Source organism: Copadichromis virginalis, linkage group LG15 (assembly GCF_057382275.1).
Source record: "Copadichromis virginalis isolate Kocher_CV1m ecotype Utaka linkage group LG15, C_Virginalis_male_GT1.1, whole genome shotgun sequence".
NCBI lineage: Eukaryota > Metazoa > Chordata > Actinopteri > Cichliformes > Cichlidae > Copadichromis > Copadichromis virginalis.
The window spans coordinates 24,954,004-24,976,509 of record NC_140632.1 but is presented as its reverse complement, the minus strand read 5'-3'; the positions used below and the strand labels follow the sequence as shown (position 1 = coordinate 24,976,509).

At 41.9% G+C, this 22,506-nt stretch overlaps 1 protein-coding gene across 1 annotated transcript in view; it reads left to right on the top strand.

Moving 5' to 3' along the window:
* The window catches only part of LOC146692541 (uncharacterized), a 59,754-nt gene that overhangs the window by 8,102 nt on the left and 29,146 nt on the right, over positions 1-22,506 (top strand). The window contains exons 3-12 of the mRNA XM_085432656.1: positions 874-1,040; positions 2,114-2,151; positions 7,352-7,398; positions 9,116-9,249; positions 12,224-12,373; positions 14,128-14,186; positions 17,258-17,278; positions 19,525-19,721; positions 20,463-20,518; positions 20,833-22,453. Of these exons, the coding sequence (XP_085288782.1) occupies positions 874-1,040; positions 2,114-2,151; positions 7,352-7,398; positions 9,116-9,249; positions 12,224-12,373; positions 14,128-14,186; positions 17,258-17,278; positions 19,525-19,721; positions 20,463-20,518; positions 20,833-22,453 (2,490 nt within the window). The remainder of the gene's footprint in view (positions 1-873; positions 1,041-2,113; positions 2,152-7,351; positions 7,399-9,115; positions 9,250-12,223; positions 12,374-14,127; positions 14,187-17,257; positions 17,279-19,524; positions 19,722-20,462; positions 20,519-20,832; positions 22,454-22,506) is intronic.

Sequence of the window (22,506 nt, the reverse complement as noted above, 5' to 3'; positions counted from 1 at the left end):
AGCCCATAAAAGAAAGGCTCACTTTAGTTTAGTTTGCCTTTCTCCACATGTCTGCAATTCATTGCAGTTTCTTGGTTTTGGAAGACATAAACTGCACACCTGTTAGACTTCAGCAGAAGAAGATGGATGGACGACTAAACCAATCTTACTGTGCCATCAGTTTTTGTTTTTTAATCCTCCTCAGTTAATTCATCCATCACAGACACTGCTGCAGAGTTAAATACGTCCTCTGGAGGTTGGAGAGCTGAAACTGTCTGATTCATTTAAAAATACCTCGCAACAAATCTGTATTTGCAAATAGATAAACATGTACATGTTTATGAATATAAACATCCATAAATGGATGAAATGTTGTTTATATTTAAAAGAATGAGGCTGCTGTGAGGAGGTGGATATTGGAGGTGAGGAGGTGGAAATGTCACTATATTAAAACCCATCTTCTTTATTTTAGTGATGTGGCACAACATCAACATCCACCTGTGCAGTTTTTCTGTCATCAGACCAGGTCGAAGGTTTAAACCTGATCTAAGGTTTAGGATACATTTGATGTCTGCTGGTTAACTATTGGAGTCAATCTGGATTTAAATAAATTGTCATCTCTGTGAGATGTGACAACACTGGACACTTGGAATAACTTTGTACAAGTTTAAAAGTGCAGATCTGATTAGAAAACGATGTTGTGATGATATAAAGAAACCTCCGGATCCAGCAGCAAAGTGTTCAGTGCTGAACATGGTGTGTGTGTGTGTGTGTGTGTGTGTGTGTGTGTGTGTGTGTGTGTGTGTGTGTGTGTGTGTGTGTGTGTGTGTGTGTGTGTGTGTGTGTGTGTGTGTGTGTGCGTGCGTGCGTGCGTGCGTGTGGTCCTGTGGTCAGTTTGTCAGGAGGCGGTGTGGGAGGCGTTCAGGATCTTCTTCGACAGGATTCCGGGGACGGCCGAGTACCAGCGATGGGTTCACACGTGTCAGCACGAGTCGCTCTGCATCTCTGACCTCGCCAAAAACTTCAGCGACTCGGAGGAGCACGTGAGCATGATTCAGCGGGTACGAACGAGATTCTTCACATCTGCCTGCAAACCATGTTTCATGTTCATCCCAGCTAACCTGTCATTGTTTTCATCGTTATGTTGAAGGCGTGAGTTACGTCTTGGATGCTTTTAAATAAACGAAGCGGAGTGAGTTTCGCTGTCAGTCAAAGACACACAGTGAACTAGAGTAAATATGCAGTGCTCCTTGTCATCTGTATTTAATTGAGAACCTGATGTTAATCCAATCACAGTGAAACTGAATGGAGACAGTTTTTACTTTATACTATTTACAGTTTTCTGAAGATCCTTCACTTTCTTTGGTTTCTTTTTCTTTTTTTCACCTGAGCCTTTAGCTACAGACACTTCCAGTATATTTTAATGTTTTGCTTTCAGTTGTGTTTGTTTGCATCATTTCTACTGTTTTTTCCTAAAGTCTACTTTTTTTTCACTTCCATTTAAAATGTTTTGGTCACAATGAGCTAATTAGTTTTCTTAATTTAGGATATTTTTTGCTGTTTTTACAACAAATAAGCTGATTATCCCAGCATGAATCAGTCCCTCTAAATCATTCAGGCACCTCACTTGCAGGAGTGTGGTGGTTGGAGTTTGTTGGCCGGCAGCCGCGTTGTAAATCCATCAGCAAACATGCAAACATTCGTCACCGCAGCATCTGTCCTGTCTGTAAAGTCTCAACATTAACGGCACGAAGATTAAAAACTGCGGAGATTTGTACTGAATCAGTCCAGTTAACCTGCAAAGGAGAAAAGAGATGCTTTAATAGCATTTAGCTGCTCAAAACCGCCAAGAATATGAGCGAGCTGGACATTTAAAACATTCATTAACATTCAGAGGCGTTTTTAAAAAATGATACTGTGGAGATTTAATAAGTTTAATCGCCAGAAGGTTTGTAAAACTTCAGGGACAGCTGCAGCTAAATGAAGGTTTAAACCACAAGAGGCACTTTTTAAATGAAGCCTGGTGTAAAAGTAAATCAAATAATCAGTTAAAGTAAAACCAAACAGCTGCACACGAGCTGAAATAATGTGTGGTGAAAGTAAACAATTGTTCTGGTTTCTGATTGGTTTACAGAGGATGGACCGGCTGAGAGACAGGAGGCCTTCATCACGGTAAGAGCTGACAGATGATTCATGTTCGTTAAGCTCTCACTGTGCTTCTCTGACTGCATGCACACTGATAATGTGAATATGATGCAAACAAGGCCATTAAACAGTGTGTGTGGGGGTGTGAACCCGCAGGAGTCCAGAAATGTCATTTAAACAAATGATTCGAGTGTCAGAGCGAAAATCAGCTTTACATTAAAAACTTGGTGATTTCTTAAAAAAATGTCTAAAGCAGAGGTATCAAACATAATAATAATGCAGTCCCATTAAACAGTATTGAAAAAAGTGATAGACGGTGTAAACTTTGGACTTTTAGTTTTACAGCTTTATTTACTGACAGAAACTTCCCACATGGTCATTCATGCTCCACCAAAGTAATTGGGTAAAAAAAACTTAAATAAAACACTTACATAAAAGTTCCTGTTTTTCACTACCTACTATAGATATTTCATTTTGTTTTTACGCAGGATATCCTGTGTATCCACTGAAAACTATACACTGTACACATGAATACACATTTGTGTAATTTTACACGTTTACAGTCTAAAGATCAGATTTTGTAATCTGGTTAAAAGGATCGTGGTTCTGATTGAACCCTCACTCCCTGAGGCGTGTTTCAGAGGTTTTATGCAAACCAACACGATTTTAGTGTCTTACCACGTGCTGAACTTTGCATAGCTGTTAGAAATATTCATTAGTTAAACTTAACAATGAGCACTCAAAAAAGGCGGGGGCGGCAACCTGCCCCTGAGCCGGGCTCTGCCAGAACTTTCTTACTGTTAAAAGGGAGTTTTTCCTTCCCACTGTTGCCAAAGTGCTGGCTCACTGGTAATATAGTTGTATGTACTATTCCAGGGTCTACCTTACAATATAAAGCACCTTGAGGCAACTGTTGTTGTGATTTGGCGCTGTATAAATAAAATGTAATTTAATTGAATTGAATGGAGAAGCAGATTTTCAGCACCGTCATTGCCAGCAAAATTAATCGATTCCAGGCAGTTATTGGCCATTTACAGGTTGGGAATTTTGCAGGTGCCAAATATATTTTGGCAATATTTGAAATTTACAGACATGTTTCCAATGCTGACGTCAATGACAGCTTGGGCAAAAATAACAGTGGATGAGCTTCTGGTGGTCGTTATGGTCTTTTCTGTTGTTGTCTACACATTTCTGCCACTTCAATCGAAAGATTCCTTCAAAATATGTATTCATGCATCAGAAACATCTTACCATACATAACGTGTGCAGGGAGAGGGAGAGGAGCATGAAAAATAAATAACTTCCCTTAACAAATAGCAGATTTGAGGGGTAATTACACACATGCAATCAAAAGGTTCCTCATTGGATCTTTACTAAGGACTGAAGTGCTACAGTAAAGGATTTTGAAATGTATGTTTTCATTTGTAAATTTTAAGTGTTTATTGATTTGCAGCAAAGCATCACTTTCATAGATTCAGCTGAGCAGTCTGTCAGTGAGTCATGTTTCAGGGAGAAACGTCACATGGGTGCAGATGTTGCTTTAATGTCATGAACACGGTGGAGAGAGTGCCGTTTGGAGCTGACAGGTGCACTTTTGTGCGTTTGTAATCATTCGTGGATGACTCAGCACCGTCATTATTTCTGATCTTTGTGTCTCTTCCATAAAGGAATAAATACAAAGTAATGTGTGTGCGTGTGAGTTGTTAGCAGAGTGAAGTTTATTACTTTAATTCATCATTTTCACTCATTGATCTGAGCGTCGGTGTTTCAGCTCGTTCTGCTGCTCTCTTCATGAAAGATAGATGAAGTTATGATGAGTCGAGTGTGACTCTTATTAGAAGTACAAGGCAGGTTATGCAAGATTCATTCAACGTGATTAAAAAACATCCAGACCTTTATTTTTTTTTAACTTGAAGTGTTTTAATATTTCATCTGCACTAAATGTTCTCTGTAAAACATTTAAGACTTTGGAAGAAGCCCTTCTTCCCTCTTAAAAGCAAAATCCTTTGTGTTTGTGGTGGCGTTTGGATACGACAGGCTTAAGCCCGAAAACACTGCTTTATATGGGATTAGCATTACATTTAACATACAGCATGGCCATGTTTTATTAAGTAACTCAAATGCATATCAGCGTGTAACCCTCATCATGAAGTAAAACAGATTTTGTTCAAACATCGGCCGTTTTCCACCGGTGCTCACACCAAACATAGAGCAAAGTTTTAAGCTGCGTTACTCGGCCAAAAACAGGACAGACACAACAGCAGCTGCCTGAAAGTGCTTTATAGTGTAAAGTAAAGACTCTACAGTGATAGAAAGAAACCCCACCAAACAACCCCCTGTGAGCAAGCATTTGGCAAGAGTGGCAATAGTGGCAAGGTAAAACTCCCTTTTAACAGGAAGAAACTTCTGGAAGAACCAAATAGAGTTCTAAAAATTTGACGGATATAAAAAAAAAAAAGTCTTTAATTTCAGATCAGTGCATCTGTAAAACATAAAGTTGGAAGTCTTACAGCTGTGCTCATTACTGATACTAGAACAGCTTTGCATGATTCACAGTTCAACATAAACCTTCTTTATGTCACACTGAGCCTCGCTGCTGTCCCCTCAGTTAATCCTGTGTGAAACAAGCTGTTTTAGCTCCTCCCACTTTAAGTCATCTGCATTCTGACAGAAGGTCTGAACAGAAGGTGGGTGGAGCTTCTGTTTCAGATTACCATATTAGGGATATCCTCTCCCTGTGATGTCATTAAGAACCACGAGTAGAAAAAACTGCCTGAAGCTGAGTGTATGTTCTGATTCGTACATACACCAACCTGGAGCAGGAGAGATGTGACAGGAAGTCAATCAATCAAATCTTTATCTCAAACATATAAGTAATAAATGTTAATACAGAAAAAGACAAACATGAAATCGCTTAAAGTGACCATATTAGGGGGAGAACGCAAACGTTTATCAAATCCTATACAGTGGGACAAAAAAGTATTTAGTCAGCCACCGATTGTGCAAGTTCCCCCACTTAAAATGATGACAGAGGTCAGTAATTTGCACCAGAGGTACACTTCAACTGTGAGAGACAGAATGTGGAAAAAAAATCCATGAATTCACATGGTAGGATTTGTAAAGAATTTATTCGTAAATTAGGGTGGAAAATAAGTATTTGGTCACCTCAAACAAGGAAAATCTCTGGCTCTCACAGACCTGTAACGTCTTCTGTAAGAAGCTTTTCTGTCCCCCACTCGTTACCTGTATGAATGGCACCTGTTTGAACTCATCATCTGTATAAAAGACACCTGTCCACAGCCTCAAACAGTCAGACTCCAAACTCCGCCATGGCCAAGACCAAAGAGCTTTCGAAGGACACCAGGAAAAGTATTGTAGACCTGCACCAGACTGGGAAGAGTGAATCTACAATAGGCAAGCAGCTTGGTGTGAAAAAATCAACTGTGGGAGCAATCATCAGAAAATGGAAGACATACAAGACCACTGATAATCTCCCTCGCTCTGGGGCTCCACGCAAGATCTCATCCCGTGGGGTCAAAATGATCATGAGAACGGTGAGCAAAGATCCCAGAACCACACGGGGGGACCTGGTGAATGACCTGCAGAGAGCTGGGACCAAAGTAACAAAGGTCACCATCAGTAACACACTACAACGGCAGGGAATCAAATCCCGCAGTGCCAGACGTGTCCCGCTGCTGAAGCCAGTGCATGTCCAGGCCCGTCTGAAGTTTGCCAGAGAGCACATGGATGATACAGCAGAGGATTGGGAGAATGTCATGTGGTCAGATGAAACCAAAGTAGAACTTTTTCGTATAAACTCAACTCGTCGTGTTTGGAGGAAGAAGAATACTGAGTTGCATCCCAAGAACACCATACCTACTGTGAAGCATGGGGGTGGAAACATCATGCTATGGGGCTGTTTTTCTGCCAAGGGGACAGGACGACTGATCCGTGTTAAGGACAGAATGAATGGGGCCATGTATCGTGAGATTTTGAGCCAAAACCTCCTTCCATCAGTGAGAACTTTGAAGATGAAACGAGGCTGGGTCTTCCAACATGACAATGATCCAAAACACACCGCCCGGGCAACAAAGGAGTGGCTCCGTAAGAAGCATTTGAAAGTCCTGGAGTGGCCTAGCCAGTCTCCAGACCTCAACCCCATAGAAGATCTGTGGCGGGAGTTGAAAGTCCGTGTTGCTCGGCGACAGCCCCAAAACATCACTGCTCTCGAGAAGATCTGCATGGAGGAATGGGCCAAAATACCAGCTACTGTGTGTGCAAACCTGGTAAAGACCTATAGTAAACGTTTGACCTCTGTTATTGCCAACAAAGGTTATGTTACAAAGTATTGAGTTGTATTTTTGTTATTGACCAAATACTTATTTTCCACCCTGATTTACAAATAAATTCTTTACAAATCCTACCATGTGGATTCATGGATTTGTTTTTTCACATTCTGTCTCTCACAGTTGAAGTGTACCTCTGGTGCAAATTACTGACCTCTGTCATCATTTTAGGTGGGGGAACTTGCACAATCGGTGGCTGACTAAATACTTTTTTGCGCCACTGTACTTATCTAGATCATCCTCTGTTTTCATTATACAATCTAACATATACCTTTGTGCCACAAATAAATATGTTTGTGTAATATGTTTTCCTGTAACTATGTTCATTGTTTGTAAATGTTTGAAAAGATGAGTCAAAGATGTGCATTAGTAGTTTTGAAATTCTTCAACAACTCCAAATTGGGGATGTCAAAGAAATTTAATTTCACATCTAATCCCTGAGATATTCTAGTATAAGAAAAAGAAGTGCAATGTTCAACACATCTGTTTTTTCCACACAATAAAGAAATTCTGCTGAAGTGAATGAAAGAAAGCACTCTTTAACTGTAAAAATCAATGTGCGAAATTACAGAAAAATAGCATCCATGTGAAAACAGGAACTTCTGTAGCACATACAGTGAATAAACAGGAGCTTTTATGTTTTTAAAAGTATTTTCTAATTACTTGTAGCATGAATGGGCATGTGGGAGGTCTTTGTCAGTAATGATAAAGCTGTAAAACGTAATCATTTACACCTTGCTTCACATTTTTCAGTGCTGTTAAGTGGGGCCAGACTGGAGTCTCTGCTCGGCCGACTTTAGGCCCTGGGCCTTATGTTTGATGCCCCTGCTCACTTTCAGAATGTGAAATTTTTGTGTCATGATGTGTTTGTCTTTCTGCAGGGGAGCGACGACTCCTGCACCAACGCAGAAGCTCCCGGAGATCACAGGTAGGACATCTTCAGCGGAATGCATGTCATCTGTTTATACACTGATAGTTTTTTACTGTTTTCATTGTATATTGTCGTACAGGGAGTGCAGAATTATTAGGCAAGTTGTATTTTTGAGGAATAATTTTATTATTGCACAACAGCCATGTTCTCAATGAACCCAAAAAACTCATTAATATCAAAGCTGAATGTTTTTGGAAGTAGTTTTTAGTTTGTTTTTAGTTTTAGCTATTTTAGGGGGATATCTGTGTGTGCAGGTGACTATTACTGTGCATAATTATTAGGCAACTTAACAAAAAACAAATATATACCCATTTCAATTATTTATTTTTACCAGTGACACCAATATAACATCTGCACATTCACAAATATACATTTCTGACATTCAAAAACAAAACAAAAACAAATCAGCGACCAATATAGCCACCTTTCTTTGCAAGGACACTCAAAAGCCTGCCATCCATGGATTCTGTCAGTGTTTTGATCTGTTCACCATCAACATTGCGTGCAGCAGCAACCACAGCCTCCCAGACACTGTTCAGAGAGGTGTACTGTTTTCCCTCCTTGTAAATCTCACATTTGATGATGGACCACAGGTTCTCAATGGGGTTCAGATCAGGTGAACAAGGTGGCCATGTCATTAGTTTTTCTTCTTTTATACCCTTTCTTGCCAGCCACGCTGTGGAGTACTTGGACGCGTGTGATGGAGCATTGTCCTGCATGAAAATCATGTTTTTCTTGAAGGATGCAGACTTCTTCCTGTACCACTGCTTGAAGAAGGTGTCTTCCAGAAACTGGCAGTAGGACTGGGAGTTGAGCTTGACTCCATCCTCAACCCGAAAAGGCCCCACAAGCTCATCTTTGATGATACCAGCCCAAACCAGTACTCCACCTCCACCTTGCTGGCGTCTGAGTCAGACTGGAGCTCTCTGCCCTTTACCAATCCAGCCACGGGCCCATCCATCTGGCCCATCAAGACTCACTCTCATTTCATCAGTCCATAAAACCTTAGAAAAACCAGTCTTGAGATATTTCTTGGCCCAGTCTTGACGTTTCAGCTTGTGTGTCTTGTTCAGTGGTGGTCGTCTTTCAGCCTTTCTTACCTTGGCCATGTCTCTGAGTATTGCACACCTTGTGCTTTTGGGCACTCCAGTGATGTTGCAGCTCTGAAATATGGCCAAACTGGTGGCAAGTGGCATCTTGGCAGCTGCACGCTTGACTTTTCTCAGTTCATGGGCAGTTATTTTGCGCCTTGGTTTTTCCACACGCTTCTTGCGACCCTGTTGACTATTTTGAATGAAACGCTTGATTGTTCGATGATCACACTTCAGAAGCTTTGCAATTTTGAGACTGCTGCATCCCTCTGCAAGATATCTCACTATTTTTGACTTTTCTGAGCCTGTCAAGTCCTTCTTTTGACCCATTTTGCCAAAAGAAAGGACGTCGCCTAATAATTATGCACACCTGATATAGGGTGTTGATGTCATTAGACCACACCCGTTCTCATTATAGAGATGCACATCACCTAATATGCTTAATTGGTAGTAGGCTTTCAAGCCTATACAGCTTGGAGTAAGACAACATGCATGAAGAGGATGATGTGGACAAAATACTCATTTGCCTAATAATTCTGCACTCCCTGTATACACAAATATATTATACAGGTAGATTGTAGTTGGTTTATTCTGAGATTAACGTTGCTCCTGTCTCTCTTCAGGTCCTGAGGCTCAGACCGATCCCCCGTCAGCGCCCCCAGTGCTCGTCACCAGCACCACTGTCTTCTTCAGTTCCACGAGTGCCTCTCCAAGCTCCGCCCCTGAAACGAGCCACCCTGCCAAGGAGCTCAAAGAGGTACAGAGGAGCACTTACATTTACATACGAAGTATCAATCTGGCGCTCTTATCTGCCGCAGGAAGCTGAAGGAGGAAGGAGCTCAAGTGTCTGACAGGCTGAAAATGTCACGCTGGGGCGTTCATGAAATTATACATCAGTTAATTTGAGTGAAAGGCATCACTTCTGTCCCTCTGTCCTCTTTCTTAACCTGTAATCACCTGTAAGTAACCCATTAAGAGCTGCTTACTAACTGCTCCGTACTTGAGAACTCAAAGGTTTATCCTTCAACCAGTCCTGTGAAAACTAATTTACTCTGATGATGGAGTAGAACCACTTTTACCAGCAATAAGCTGAAGTAATCATTTTCTGTGTGATTTATCAGCCTCTCATGTCACTGTGGAGGGATTCTGGCCCACTCTTCTTCACAGTGTTGCATAAGTTCATTGAGGTTTGCAGTATTTGTCTGTGCACAGCTCTCTGAGCACAGCATGTCAGTCAGGCTGAGGTCTGGACCGTCGCAGCACCTCGATTCTTTTCTCTCTCAGCCGTTCTGAGATCTGCTGTTGCTTGGGATCATTGTCCCGCTGTATGACCCACTGCAGGGATGACGTCGCACTGTGGACAAATCACAAGCAAAGATTTTCTTTTTTAACGCTACATCGATAAATAAGACAAGCACAAAGATCGGTTTTGTCTTCTTTCACGTCTGTCCGAGCCAAAACAACAGTGAGCCCTCCGGTTCCTGCACCAGCATAATCCACCTCGTTCTTATTCCCACAGCGTTTGTGTAGTGTAGTGTGAAAACAAGAAGACGGTGAAAAAGGTGATTAAGAACAAAGCAAAACAAAGTGCTAAAACGAAGGTCCTGTGGCACGTAAACCACCAGCCCTCTGATGTCCTCCAATGTCCTCCTGGTTTCAGTCAACAGTGACCTTCAGTGGGAATTGGAGAGGCTTGCTCAGGGTAACACTGCAGTGGATAAAATCCGCACACCCAGATTATATCGCCTCTGACCTGGGGATGCCTTGGGGTCCACCAGGAAAAGCAGGAGGAAGTAGCTCGGGATTCCCTTTGTGGGAAAAGAAGAAGGTAGATTTGATTAGACTTTATTGTCTCGGACAAACAAGGGAGCACATGGCCTAAAATAAACATGATATCAGATCCACACAGAGCCCAGATTTGCAGCCCTGTTGATCAGATTTTGAGTTTGTGATCTGAGCTCAACAGACAGGTTACCAAACGTAATACCAAAACTGATAATAGATTCAATAGGTCCCTTATAAAATAATATCCTCCCGCTGTGCTGTTAGCCTTCTTTAAAAAAGGGGCAACAACAACGCTTCAAACCGGTTTTAACTGACAACCAAGGTCAGCGCCTGATCTCAGATCAGCGATCTTCCCTCGGTTTCATTTACATTTAACATTTGGTTTTGCCCTCCCACCAAAGCAGCGTCCCTGCCCTCTCTCTTATATAAGCAAACAGAATTTCTATATGAACTGAGAATTGAATCACAAGCTTGTTTGTATACTGCAGGAAGGAGAGAGCTCACACAACCCTGGGGGGGTGTCCTGTACTCCTGCACGAGTGAAACAGCCAGGTTACTTTCCACCTGCTGCTGTTTTTTAATTATATAAAAAATACACACCTTTGTGTGTCGTGTTGTTTAGGAGACTGTGAGGGAGGCTGGTGTTTAACGCTGAGCTCAGACCCATCAAAGCATCATCAGATCTCTGCTTCACTCCACAGCATCTCTACCAGAATGCAAACAAAGCATTTCATCATGGTTACGTTAGAGCTACGGGTCTCATTATTTTAGGGATGAAGATTGAGTCAGCTGAGAGCCGAAACAACAGACTACAAGCTGGAGTCACAACAGCAGACACAGTGTTTAGGAGAAAGTCCCATCACATCCACGGGACCTGGTGGTGTCTAGTTTTTTAAAAACTGTTCACAGTGCTGGGATCAGTTATTACTTTGTCAAATTCCATCGAGTGACAGATTCTTACATTTAATTCTTCTGTGGTCCTCGTGCTTCCTTTAGCTTTCCTCTGGTTGTTCTTGAAATGTCCTCGACTGCACATCAGACGTCAGATGGAGGTTTTCTGATAATCACCAGCTGAACACAAGATGAACGGAGGCACAAACTTCATTCACACTTCACTTAACACCTCAGCCAGTTTTCAGCCAGTGAAGTTTTTTGCACTTATTTTTAGTCACATCAATTTCTTTTCAGCTCATTTCAGTGAAACAGTTGCTAATAAAAGAAAAAGCCAGCTTTGCAAAAACCTGAAAGATGTGCACGTTGGCAGCTGTGTTTGTTGGAGAAGGATCACATGACCTTCAGTCTGCAGACAGCGGGTTTACCTGCTGCACAGGTGGAGCTGTTAAGCGCCTCACTCCTCCCCCTCAGATAATTACTGCTTTTTCACACCACTGACCTATTCATGGTTACGGTGAGAGGAGGAGGACAAAAAGCCCGGGCTGACATTTGACATCAAACTCCTTTAAAGCAGGGAACATGGCGTCATTTCGCTGCTGACTGTTCTCTGAAATGACCGCAGCAGTGAGGTCGTTGCTCTTTCACGGCCTACAGGAGCGTTAAACATACAGGTACGAGCCTATTTCATGTTTGCAGCCATTTTTTTCCTCATACTTTCATTATGGAATATCTTTGCTTTAGTTTCAAACATAAACAAAGAGATACGCTATTTCCTGTTGTGCTTGGATGTATGAAAACTTCCTTTTGATCCTTATGGTTGTTGAAATATGAATCATAAAAAGAGCTTTCAGCCTGAATTTCCCGCTCTATCGTTTCTTTTTTCTCGTCTGCATATGTGGTTCTATTCACACAAGCAGATTTGTTATTTTCTCTGATACCAGTCAGTTTCATGTATTTGGAAATGCAAATTAAAATGTTAAAGCATAACGAAGAGACGCACGTAAGCTGTCCCTTTTTAGCACCTCTCATTTGTCTCGTTTGCCGTCCTGAAGGACCCGGAGCTTCCAAACGTCGTCCCAGATAGTCCGGTGGAGCAGATCGTGGAGTTCAGTATCGACCTGGTGGATCCGGGTTACAGAGAGCTGCTGGATGACCCGGATTCCCCTCAGTACATCGACCTGGCACAACACCTGCAGGACCAGGTGAGACCTCCTGATTCCTTTTTTTCCAACCTCTACTGATGAGAATAAAAAAAACTACCTCACTCAAACCAATAGAGAGAAGTGGGAAAATAAACCTAAGCTCCCTAAACTGCAAAAGACAAAGTGATTATGACCCAGCATTTTGAGGTTATCGTCTTTTTGTGAATTCTTTGTGTTTGGAATATGTTAGTTTTTCTTAGCATTTGCTGTATGTTTAGTTTCATTTGTCTGGTCCAGTTTTCTCATCAACCCTTCTTGTTTACATGTGTCCTCCCTGTGCTCTGTTCCATGTCTCCCCTGTCTGTCATGTGTATCCATGTATGTTTCTTCAGCCCGTCATGTCTCACTCCCTCTCTGTCTCTCGTGTCAAGCTCCCAGTTTACGTCTCGTTTCCCTCGTCACCCTCTTGTGTATTTATGTAGTCTGTTGTTATTCATTTATTGTCAGGTCATCTGTTATGTTCATGCCATGTTTCCAAGGTTTTGTGCTTTCAGGTATTTACGTAATCTCCCCAGGTTTCCGTGTTCAAGGTTTTTTATGTTTACTTTCTAGTTTTCTCATTTTAGGCTTTTTCTTTTAGGGTCAAATTGATTTTGCCTAGCTGTTTGGTTTGTACTTTTTATCAGCCACAATAAACGGCTCGCTTTCTGTTAAAGGTTTTGTTTCGCGTGTCTGCATTTGGGTCCTCCACCATGTGGAAACTCGTTTAAAGTTCACTTTTTCTGCAGTTTTCCTCAGAAAATTATCAGAAAATATCAAACATCCAGGGTACCAGCACTCTTTTCAGGTCCTCTGTGTTAAACTGGTGCAATTTATTTAAACTATGATATATCCCATGACATTGATGTTCAGAGCTGGTTACTGGATATCATACACAAGTAGTTTAAACGTGTTTTTCCACACTGACACTTTCTTGTGGATATCTGCCAAACACTGAGAAACGCTGGAAAAATAATGACAAATCAGCAAATTTCAACCAACATATGAGGGGAAGATCTGGGCTCAAGTTGCTGTAAAAACATCAGCTGATTCTGAGGGGTTGAGGTGGGAGGCACTCTTCGTGTAATGACCTTGTTCTTCCTGGGTCTCGCTCTTTACAACGGCTGCAACGGAAGAATTAAATAACTCTGATTGGTTAATTCTGCATTGCTGCATCAGGCTCAGTCTGCACTTTTAATCAAAGAACTAAATCTTTATTTCTCAGTTTCTGAACGAGCTTCGCTTGTGACAGTCTGATCTCCTGCCCTTCCTCCTCCTCCTCTTCCTCTATCAGCGTCCGTCTGTGCCGGCGCTGCTGGTCCAGGCTGATAGTAAAGAAGCTTACACCACAGGGCAGCGAGGTCAGGGTTCAGAGAAAGGGAGAAGATTACCCCCAGCCCGCTCTCCCTACGAGGGTTTTCCTTTTGTCTCCTTGCTCTGGGCTCCTTGCTGCGAGTCATGTCGTGTCCCCTGCTGAGAAATCGAGTCCTTCAAAGTTATTTTCTCTTTTTCTGATGCTAAAGAAAGGCAGCTGGGTCCTTTAAAGTCACGCCAGGCGCAGCGGGATGCTGCCTGATGGAGCTCTTAAAGACGATTATGTCATAAGTGTCCAGGTGCTTAACTCGCCCAAAGATAGATATCAATGGGGGTTTCCCATTCATGCGGTGTTTGTGCATGTTCACACGCTGGCTCTTGTTTGGTGGCCCAGAACTGATTATGTTGGAGCGGGAAGAGGGTGACGACGGTATAAAGAAGTTTGTTTCTTTCCTTTGCAGATGCAGCATGTCTTTGATAAACTTCCTGGATTTAGATCCATCCATGTGCTGGGTATCAGGTGAGTTCGAACCGTGAAGCATACATCTGAGTAATCAAATCTCTCCAGTGTGGTGGTGGTGGCAGCGAGGCAATCCAGCGAGGCTCGATAATTTCATCACATCTGAAACGAGCAGATCAGTTGGCGTGGGCGGCCTGTGAATAGATAAGAGGCCGGTTGTGAGTCGGATTGTTTCAGACACCGCCGCAGGCGAATGTTTCGTGCCACTACTAACAAGACTGAATGGAAAGATTATTTATCTCTGCTGGATGCGTTTCCAGTTTATAAGCAGTGACAGCGGGCCAGCATCGAAACCTGACGGGGGAAGAAAATATTATTATAGTTTTTCCTCAAAAACAAAGTCATTTTTAACCGTTTAGGAAAAAAAACTTGGTTTGAAATCAGTCAAACAGGAATGAATTAAGCAAACATTCAACCGTTCGTCACAGAGCGCTTTGTTTTGCATGATTCTATAATCCAAGCGTTTCGAATTCAGTTTCACCGAGCGCACCAAGGCTCAATCACAAATATATGCCTGATATGGTTTTTTCACGTCCACATAAAGCCCTTGACCAAGGCGCCAAATACGATTATGAGCTTTTCTAACATTTAGCGAAGCAAAATTATTCAAGACGCCTCCCGTACAGCCACCTCGCAGCAGCATGGGGCATTTATTCTAACCACAATATGATCTGATGTAAGAGTAATCGATTAATGCTGTTCCTTCACACACAGATGTCTGTGCATCCTGCCTGTTTTAGCTTCCTTAAAAACCAAAGAATGAAATTATCTCCGATAACATACTTCACCTGGACGACCCTGCCACCAAACTGGCTGCACATAAAAGTAACACTTGCTCATTTCATTTTCTGACTCAGATGATCAGCACTTTGCTTTGTTTGTGACTCTGTTATTGCGGGCTAGCATTCCCACGCCTGTGCAGACATCTGCGGTTATAAATCTTATATTCACCTTTCATCCTCACGTGCACCTCTAGACCAGTTTCACCACCCGGTACCTCAGCTTCAACCCCAAAACTCTGAGAATGTCACCGTAGACACCACTGGTAATCCTGCATGTTTCACTGCTGCTCACTGAGTCTCCGAGTGTTTGCAGACAGGTCGGCATCTTCGTGACAACCTGCTCGTAACCAAAGCAACTATGAGAAGGATTTTAGTGCTTCACTGTACTGTTTGAGGTCAATTGCACCAAGCAACTGTTCACCAACCAGGGGGCGCCGTTGTGTCTCTGAGCATATGTGACTGTGAAGAGGACTTCTTGAAGAAGTCTCATTAAACGCTTTCACACGCAGTGTTGGGCAAGTTACTTTGAAAAAGTAATTAATTATAGTTACTAGTTACTTCTTCAGAAAAGTAACTGAGTTAGTAACTGAGTTACAAGATATTAAAAGTAATTAATTACTTGAAAAGTAACTATTGCGTTTTAAAAAATTCTTTAACCCTCTGGGGTCCAGGGTATAATTGGCCATTTTTAACTACCTTTGCCTCACCTTTAAAAACTATTTACTTCGCCTTGTTTGGTATCAATCTTTTCAGCACATCCTTACGTGTCTGAATTTACAGTTATGTTTTCATTTTGACATACTGTATTAACACAATTGATCTAAAATCAGACAAAAAACATAAAATCTGAGTTGAAAAAGTTATATTTTTAACAACCACAAACATGTTTATTGAATCATATTTCATAACTTTAAATGCAAATATAAATTGTCAATTTTAAAAAAAGTTAAAAAGTTATTTGCAGCCATTTACCTTTTACCCGTTATTTTATAACCACTTCAAACTATTGACATAACCATCAGGTGTTCTGCATTCATTAAAATGCCACACTACGGAGCCCCGCAAGGGACATGGGAGAAAAAAAAATTAAGACAGACTTTTGCGAGTTCTCGCAAAACAAACTTGGGATCTCACAAAAGTTTTGCGAGATCTCGCAAAAGTCTAAACCGCATTCTTCGGAGGCCGCCAGCTCGAAGCCGACCGGGAGGTTGAGGCACGATGTGCCAGGAAAGCGGTGTTCCTCCCGGCTGTAGTAGGTCTCGACCTCCCGTTAGCTTCGAGATGGTGGGTGTCAGATCTCCAAAAACGTCGGAGCACTTTTGCAAATATGTGATGTCTTGTAAACCAAGCAGATATCTGACATTTACACAACTACGTTCACGCCTCAAAATATCTTAAAAGTTTATTTTGTGACCCAGAAAGAGTAATATTACAACCAGTGTTGGGTAAGTTACTTAAAATTAGTAACTTAGTTACATTACTAGTTACTTCTATCAAAAGTAACTCAGTTACTTCAAGTTACTCGTTACTTTCAGAGTAACTAGTTACTAGGGAAAGTAACTTTGGTTTTACTCAGAATTCTCTTGTTAATGTGTTGCTTCCGTAACTGGATACCCAGCAAGATTTCCAGTCTTCTAGCTTGCTTACTTGCCACAAGTGCACTGTGCCACCTACCAATTAAAGGAAAAAATAATGTAATCATTTCCATGAGAGAAATCCCACGCCTGATTCTATCCTAGCCTGCTTTTTACATCCAACACAAAAACTGCAGTCGTGGTGCTTTCGATTGTACTCAGAACTCGGAAATTCTTCCTTCTGAATCGGAAGATGTAGGCAACACCAGACTGCAGATGAGCTGCATACAGGGCTGGACTGGGACAAAAAAATCGTCCCGGGCATTTTAACCATTATAGGAAAAATCATAAAGCCTTTGAATGAAAATAAACACTGTTGTGACAGTGATGTACACTGTTCTGATGGTATATATGTATCAATCTATCAATTGTTTGTTGTAAGACTCAGATAATTATTTTTTTAAAAGTGAGGCATTTTAAATGAGAATAAGAAAGTATTTCCTTGTGCCCCCCTTTCCCTTTTAATGCCCTACATGGACCCCTGGCAACACTTTGCTAGACCCGCCCCTGCACAGTTACCAGCTGTCAGCTACTTAGAATTTAAAGTGACACTCAAATGGCTTTCTTGTGGCTCTTGTCATCCTGGTGGTGCCTTTCTTTCTGTTACACTTTCATTTCCAGCTCTAATGCCTTCTTTTCTTCTCCCCAATGTAAGCGAGACCCAGGACACTGACGGGTAAATGGCACCAAGAGATGAAACATCCCCTGTAGTATCCGCCTCCTGTTGTGTGTTTGTGTTCAGTTTCCTGCCAACATGCGGCTCAGCTTTTATTTGTGTCCGAGTTAGACTCACAGAGGGGGGATTATTTCCCCCCAAACTGTTCACACAGCTCAGTGAAAAGATCTGCACGGGGACCAAATAACTGCTCAGACAGGCGGACAGCTTCCTGTGAATCGCAATCGCGTTACAGGTGAACACAAGGAGCACAGATGCTTTTTCATGAAGTTTGTGACAGTGTCGGAGAAGACAGGTGAGCAGGGAAACAGGAAGACCTGTGGATACTGTAATTGTCAGGCTGCTCCCCCGATTAATTTGCCTTCCCCTGTGGCGTCTGGGGCTGTCACGGCCAATAACACGGAGGTGAGGCCTCAGCGGGAGCTCGTCCTCTAATCTTGGGAAGGATTCGCAGCTCCTCCTTCCTTCATCTGCCTGCCAGATTGCAACAAAGCAAAGAGTGACTTTTCTCAGTGTTTGAATTATGACAATGAGCAAGAATATTTTCACATGTCTGTACACTTGTTCTTACTTCTTAATAAGCAGCAAGAGCTGGACTCATGTCAGTAAAAATAAAATCAAACAACAACACGTAACGAAGACCTCACAAACCTACGGCTGACTGACCGCGTCCCCTCGAGATTTTAGCCTCTTTAAGCTGCTTGTTTTGGTTTTCAAGTCTTAAAGATGTTTTGAGCAGCCAGATGTTTTAGTCAGGGGTAGCTGGAGACCACAGACTGTACATAAAAGATGGAAAAAGGAAGCGCGTTATACTGGCGTTCATTCAGTTAGCCAGCCACGGAGGAATGCAGAAATACATGTGAATCACAGGTATTAAAAACAGTAACTTTCTACAAAACGAAGGAGTGACAAGAGTATTCAGTCTCTTATTTAAGGAAAAGTCATAAAAATATGTTTAGTACCTAAAATAAAAGTACAGATTATGTAGAATCATAAATGTGATTTAGCTTTAGAGCGATATGTTACCATGCATGAGTACATTTGTTTTCAAATCTGTAGTAAATAAATAAATGGAGTGCAAAGTAGAGTGTTTACAACCACAATACAGCGGAGTAGAAATACTCAAACAACGTACAACAAAACTTATTTTAGTGAAGTGCTCAAATGGACCATGTGACTGGCGTTGGTAGGGGAAGCATGGACTCATTTATCTGTGACTGATGAGTCTGTGCCACTAGGTTGTTTGAATATAAGAAGTTTATTATTGTAATTATTATTGGATTCAACAAGACAAATAAGGTGGAAGGTGTGTTAGGGCGGAGATCACTACGCCTTTCCTTTATGTACAGTCTGTGGAGGAGACAAAAAACAGCGATAAGAGGGAAGTAAGTGTAAAACCAACCTGGTGATTTACAAGTTCCGAATGGAGAACCATCTCGCGGCCTAAAGAAGAAGTGCTTTCACTTCGTCAGTTCACTCAAAACAAAGAAATTCACATCATCGGCATTCTAATTGTCCCATCTAACAAATCAGCTTATTCTCTGCTGATGATGATAGCGATGCAGAATATTGATGCAGCTCAATATTCTCTTCTTGTTTTTGAAGTGTAGCTTCAGATATTAATGCCTGGCATTTTAAAAGTAGTGTTTCTCAGTGCAACCTTTTAACTATGTATGTGAAACTCTTTCCCATATGTCGGCTCCTTTTGTCAAAGCTGTCCTTTAGTGTCTGTGATCTCACATGCATACATGAGCGCAAACTCATAGTTTGTAGTTAGTAGTTTTTATTGCCTAAATCCAATCAGAGAGTAACAAGCGAAACAGACCAGGCATCTAAAACTTAGTGCAATTCACAAATGTGCCAATCTGAGATTTTTGCCACCTATGCATCCTCAGCTGCTTTAAAGACAGCGGATATTTCTGCCAAAGGACACTCCGTAGCAGAGATCACGATGAAATCTGCAGCATTATGTTAAAACACGATGTTACAGGACTGACGAAACAAAAGCTGAGAAGCACAAAATCTCCATAACAGTCGACCTGTATTTGCAGAGTTCAGACATTTATTGATCAGCGCGGTTAGTGAGAAGATTCAGAGGCAGTATCTCCTGACCCTGACACAGCTCACCCTGTAGAGTCTCTGCCCCACCTACCCATGAAACTGAATGTCATCCCTCATCTGCTCCCCATATTCATGTCTGTTTTGCCATCTTTAAAAAATAAAAAGGATAATATTTCCTCTTTCAGGCCTGGAGGAATCTCGGTGCACTACTCTCTGGTCTTTGAGGTCAGTTCCCCTCAAATCACCTCTGAGATTTCAGAGAATGCGACTGACACACCCAAGTCTTCCTCAGCCAACTCTGCACTCAGGGAAATGGTGACCAAGGCTCTGCGTGAGGAGGCGTCCCTTCCAGTCGACCTGGATTCAATTAACTTTGAACCAGGTAACGTCTCTCCACAGAGGTCACTCTTTGGTTTCATTTATATGGAAATAAATGCAAATAAGTTGCACGTAAAGAGTCATGAACAGCTCTACTTGCATTTTTTAGACGGCATGGGCAACATCCAGCTACTGTGACACAGCTGTCTCAGATCGTCCTCTGTGATCCAGGCCCTTCAAAAGCTAAAAAATTTCTTCAGGACCTAAATTTGTTTCACCCAAATGATTATTTAGAACATGTGAACACCGGCATTGTTCAGTCTTCAACGAGAACGATGTTAGAACATTATTTTAATACAGAAGGATTCACAGCTACAGTCTGTAACAAAAAAAAACACCTTTCATAAAGACTTCTCCAGTGAATTCTCAGAAAACAGTCGAAAACGTCCCATCTGACACTTTCTTTTAAATAAGCCTCGTTTATCTGAATTAAAAATGAGGAACTGAATTAAAGAGCTTCACTTTAATTCAGTTTTGTACTGGCCAATTGTAAACATAGAAAACCTTACATAATCAGGCTCCCTGGAGCTCTATGACATTGTGGTTCCACTGAGAATTTTGGGCTCAGTGATACCTGGAGCATCCGGTGGAAACTTTTACGTAACTCCTAATTTGGACAATCAGCTATTTCTATTTAGTTAAAGCATTTAAGGCTTGGTGTATAATTCCACTACAAGATTTTGAGAAATATGAGTAACTGATTGGTTTTATCTGATTTCAACCTGCTTTTTTTTAAATGTCATAGAAAAGATCCTCCTACCAGCATTGAGAGCCACCGCTTCAGTTGGAGTAATGAATCAGGTAAGACCATTATAATGGTTAATGAAACTGTAGTTGGCTTATTTTAAAGAGAGACCACCCCAGATGAAACCCCATAGAGCCTGCAGTGCTCTCTATCCATCACGTTCTATTAAATTGAAGACAACTGATCTCCAGAACTGTGCAGGTCACACTAGAGCAGTCTTTGTTTGTGTTGTCTTGTACAGCTTTCAGTGTGATTGGTAACATGTTTAAATACAATCCTTAAGACTTAAATATTGTAAATTAAAGTTGTCTAATAGTTTTTTTTGGTTTTTTTTGTTTTGTTTTCATTTTTGCCAACATGCCTTCCACAGTCCAGTGAGCCTGATTCACACAACGAGTTGGAAATTTCCACTGTGGAGCCAGAGTTTGACAAACTCTGGCCGGCAGTTTCCCTCACCCCCATGGAGAAGGAAAATGCCCTGGAGATCCTGCTTGACCCAACAGCAGTCCCAGATGATGATGCGACAGCAGTGACCAGTGGGGTGGCAGAGGGCAGCGATCAACTCCCAGGCTCGGAGGACGTTACTGATGAGTCGATTTATGTGAGTGAACCCGGGCCAGTAAAGGAAGAGGGGAAGGGAGAAGAATTGCTGATCATTACACATGAGATTGAAACCATTCATCATGATGAAACCGGTAAACTTGTGCGAGACTACATTCCCACCCCTCCTGCACTTCTTGAGCTGGAGACAGATGCTCCCTACGTCAGTTTGTCTCCTAACCTGATACCAGAGGGAGACCTGAGTCCTGTTGGTGACGACAGAGAAGGTCCTAGATTGGACACTGTTCAGATTACCCCAACCGCTAATATTATATTCACTACAATTCCGGCTGCAAAGGAGGCGCCTGATGTTAGACTCCCCATCACAACAGTCTCCGCCATAACAGACCAGCCACCCACAAAGCCAACAGTGATACTTCATGAAGACGAAGAAGAAAATGCTCTTCCAGAGGAAGAAGAGGAGGTACATTTGGGTGTCTCTAAAACCCACGATGCTGGTGATATTTCAGAAACAAAGGATGTTTCAGAGTTGGAAAATGAAAAGGGCCTGCTCAAACCAGAAAGTGGGTTGGCAGTTGAACCTGATGAAGAATCGCTCAAAGTTTTGCAGGCAACTGTTGAAGTTTCAGAGACAGTTGAAGGAATATCTGAAGTTTCAGAGTCAGCCAAAGAAGTATCTGATGTTTCAGAGACAGTCAAAGAATCATCTGAAGTTTCAGAGCCAGTCAAAGAATCATCTGAAGTTTCAGAGACAGTCAAAGAAGTATCTGAAGTTTCAGAGTCAGCCAAAGAAGTATCTGATGTTTCAGAGACAGTCAAAGAATCATCTGAAGTTTCAGAGCCAGTCAAAGAATCATCTGAAGTTTCAGAGACAGTCAAAGAAGTATCTGATGTTTCAGAGACAGTCAAAGAATCATCTGAAGTTTCAGAGACAGTCAAAGAAGTATCTGAAGTTTCAGAGACAGTCAAAGAATCAGCTGATGTGTTTAAACTAAAAGAAGTAGTAGCTGAAATTTCCAAGGTAGATGAACTTCAAGAACCTGACAAACTAGGAGCAACTGTTGCAGACCCTGATGAAAAAGTAGCTGAAGTATCAGTTGAAAAAGAAGTACATGGGGTTTCTGAACCAGAAAAAGAAGTGCCTGAAGTTTTAGAGCCAGACCAAGAAGTAGCTGAGGTTTCGAAACCACACAGAGAAGTGCCTGAAGTTTCAAATTTAGAAAAAGAAGTATATGAGGTTTTTGAAAGGGATAATGAAGTGCCTGAAGTTTCAGAGCCAGTAAAAGAGGTAACTGTAGTCTCAGAGCCAGGTCATGAAGTAGCCGAGGCCTCAAAACCAAATCAAGAAGTATCTGGGCCTTTGGAGCCAGATCAAGAAGTACTTGCGCCTTCAAAGCCAGGTCAAGAAATACCTGCGCCTTCAGAGCCAGGTCAAGAAGTACCTGCGCTTTCGGAGCCAGGACAAGAAGTACCTGCGCCTTCA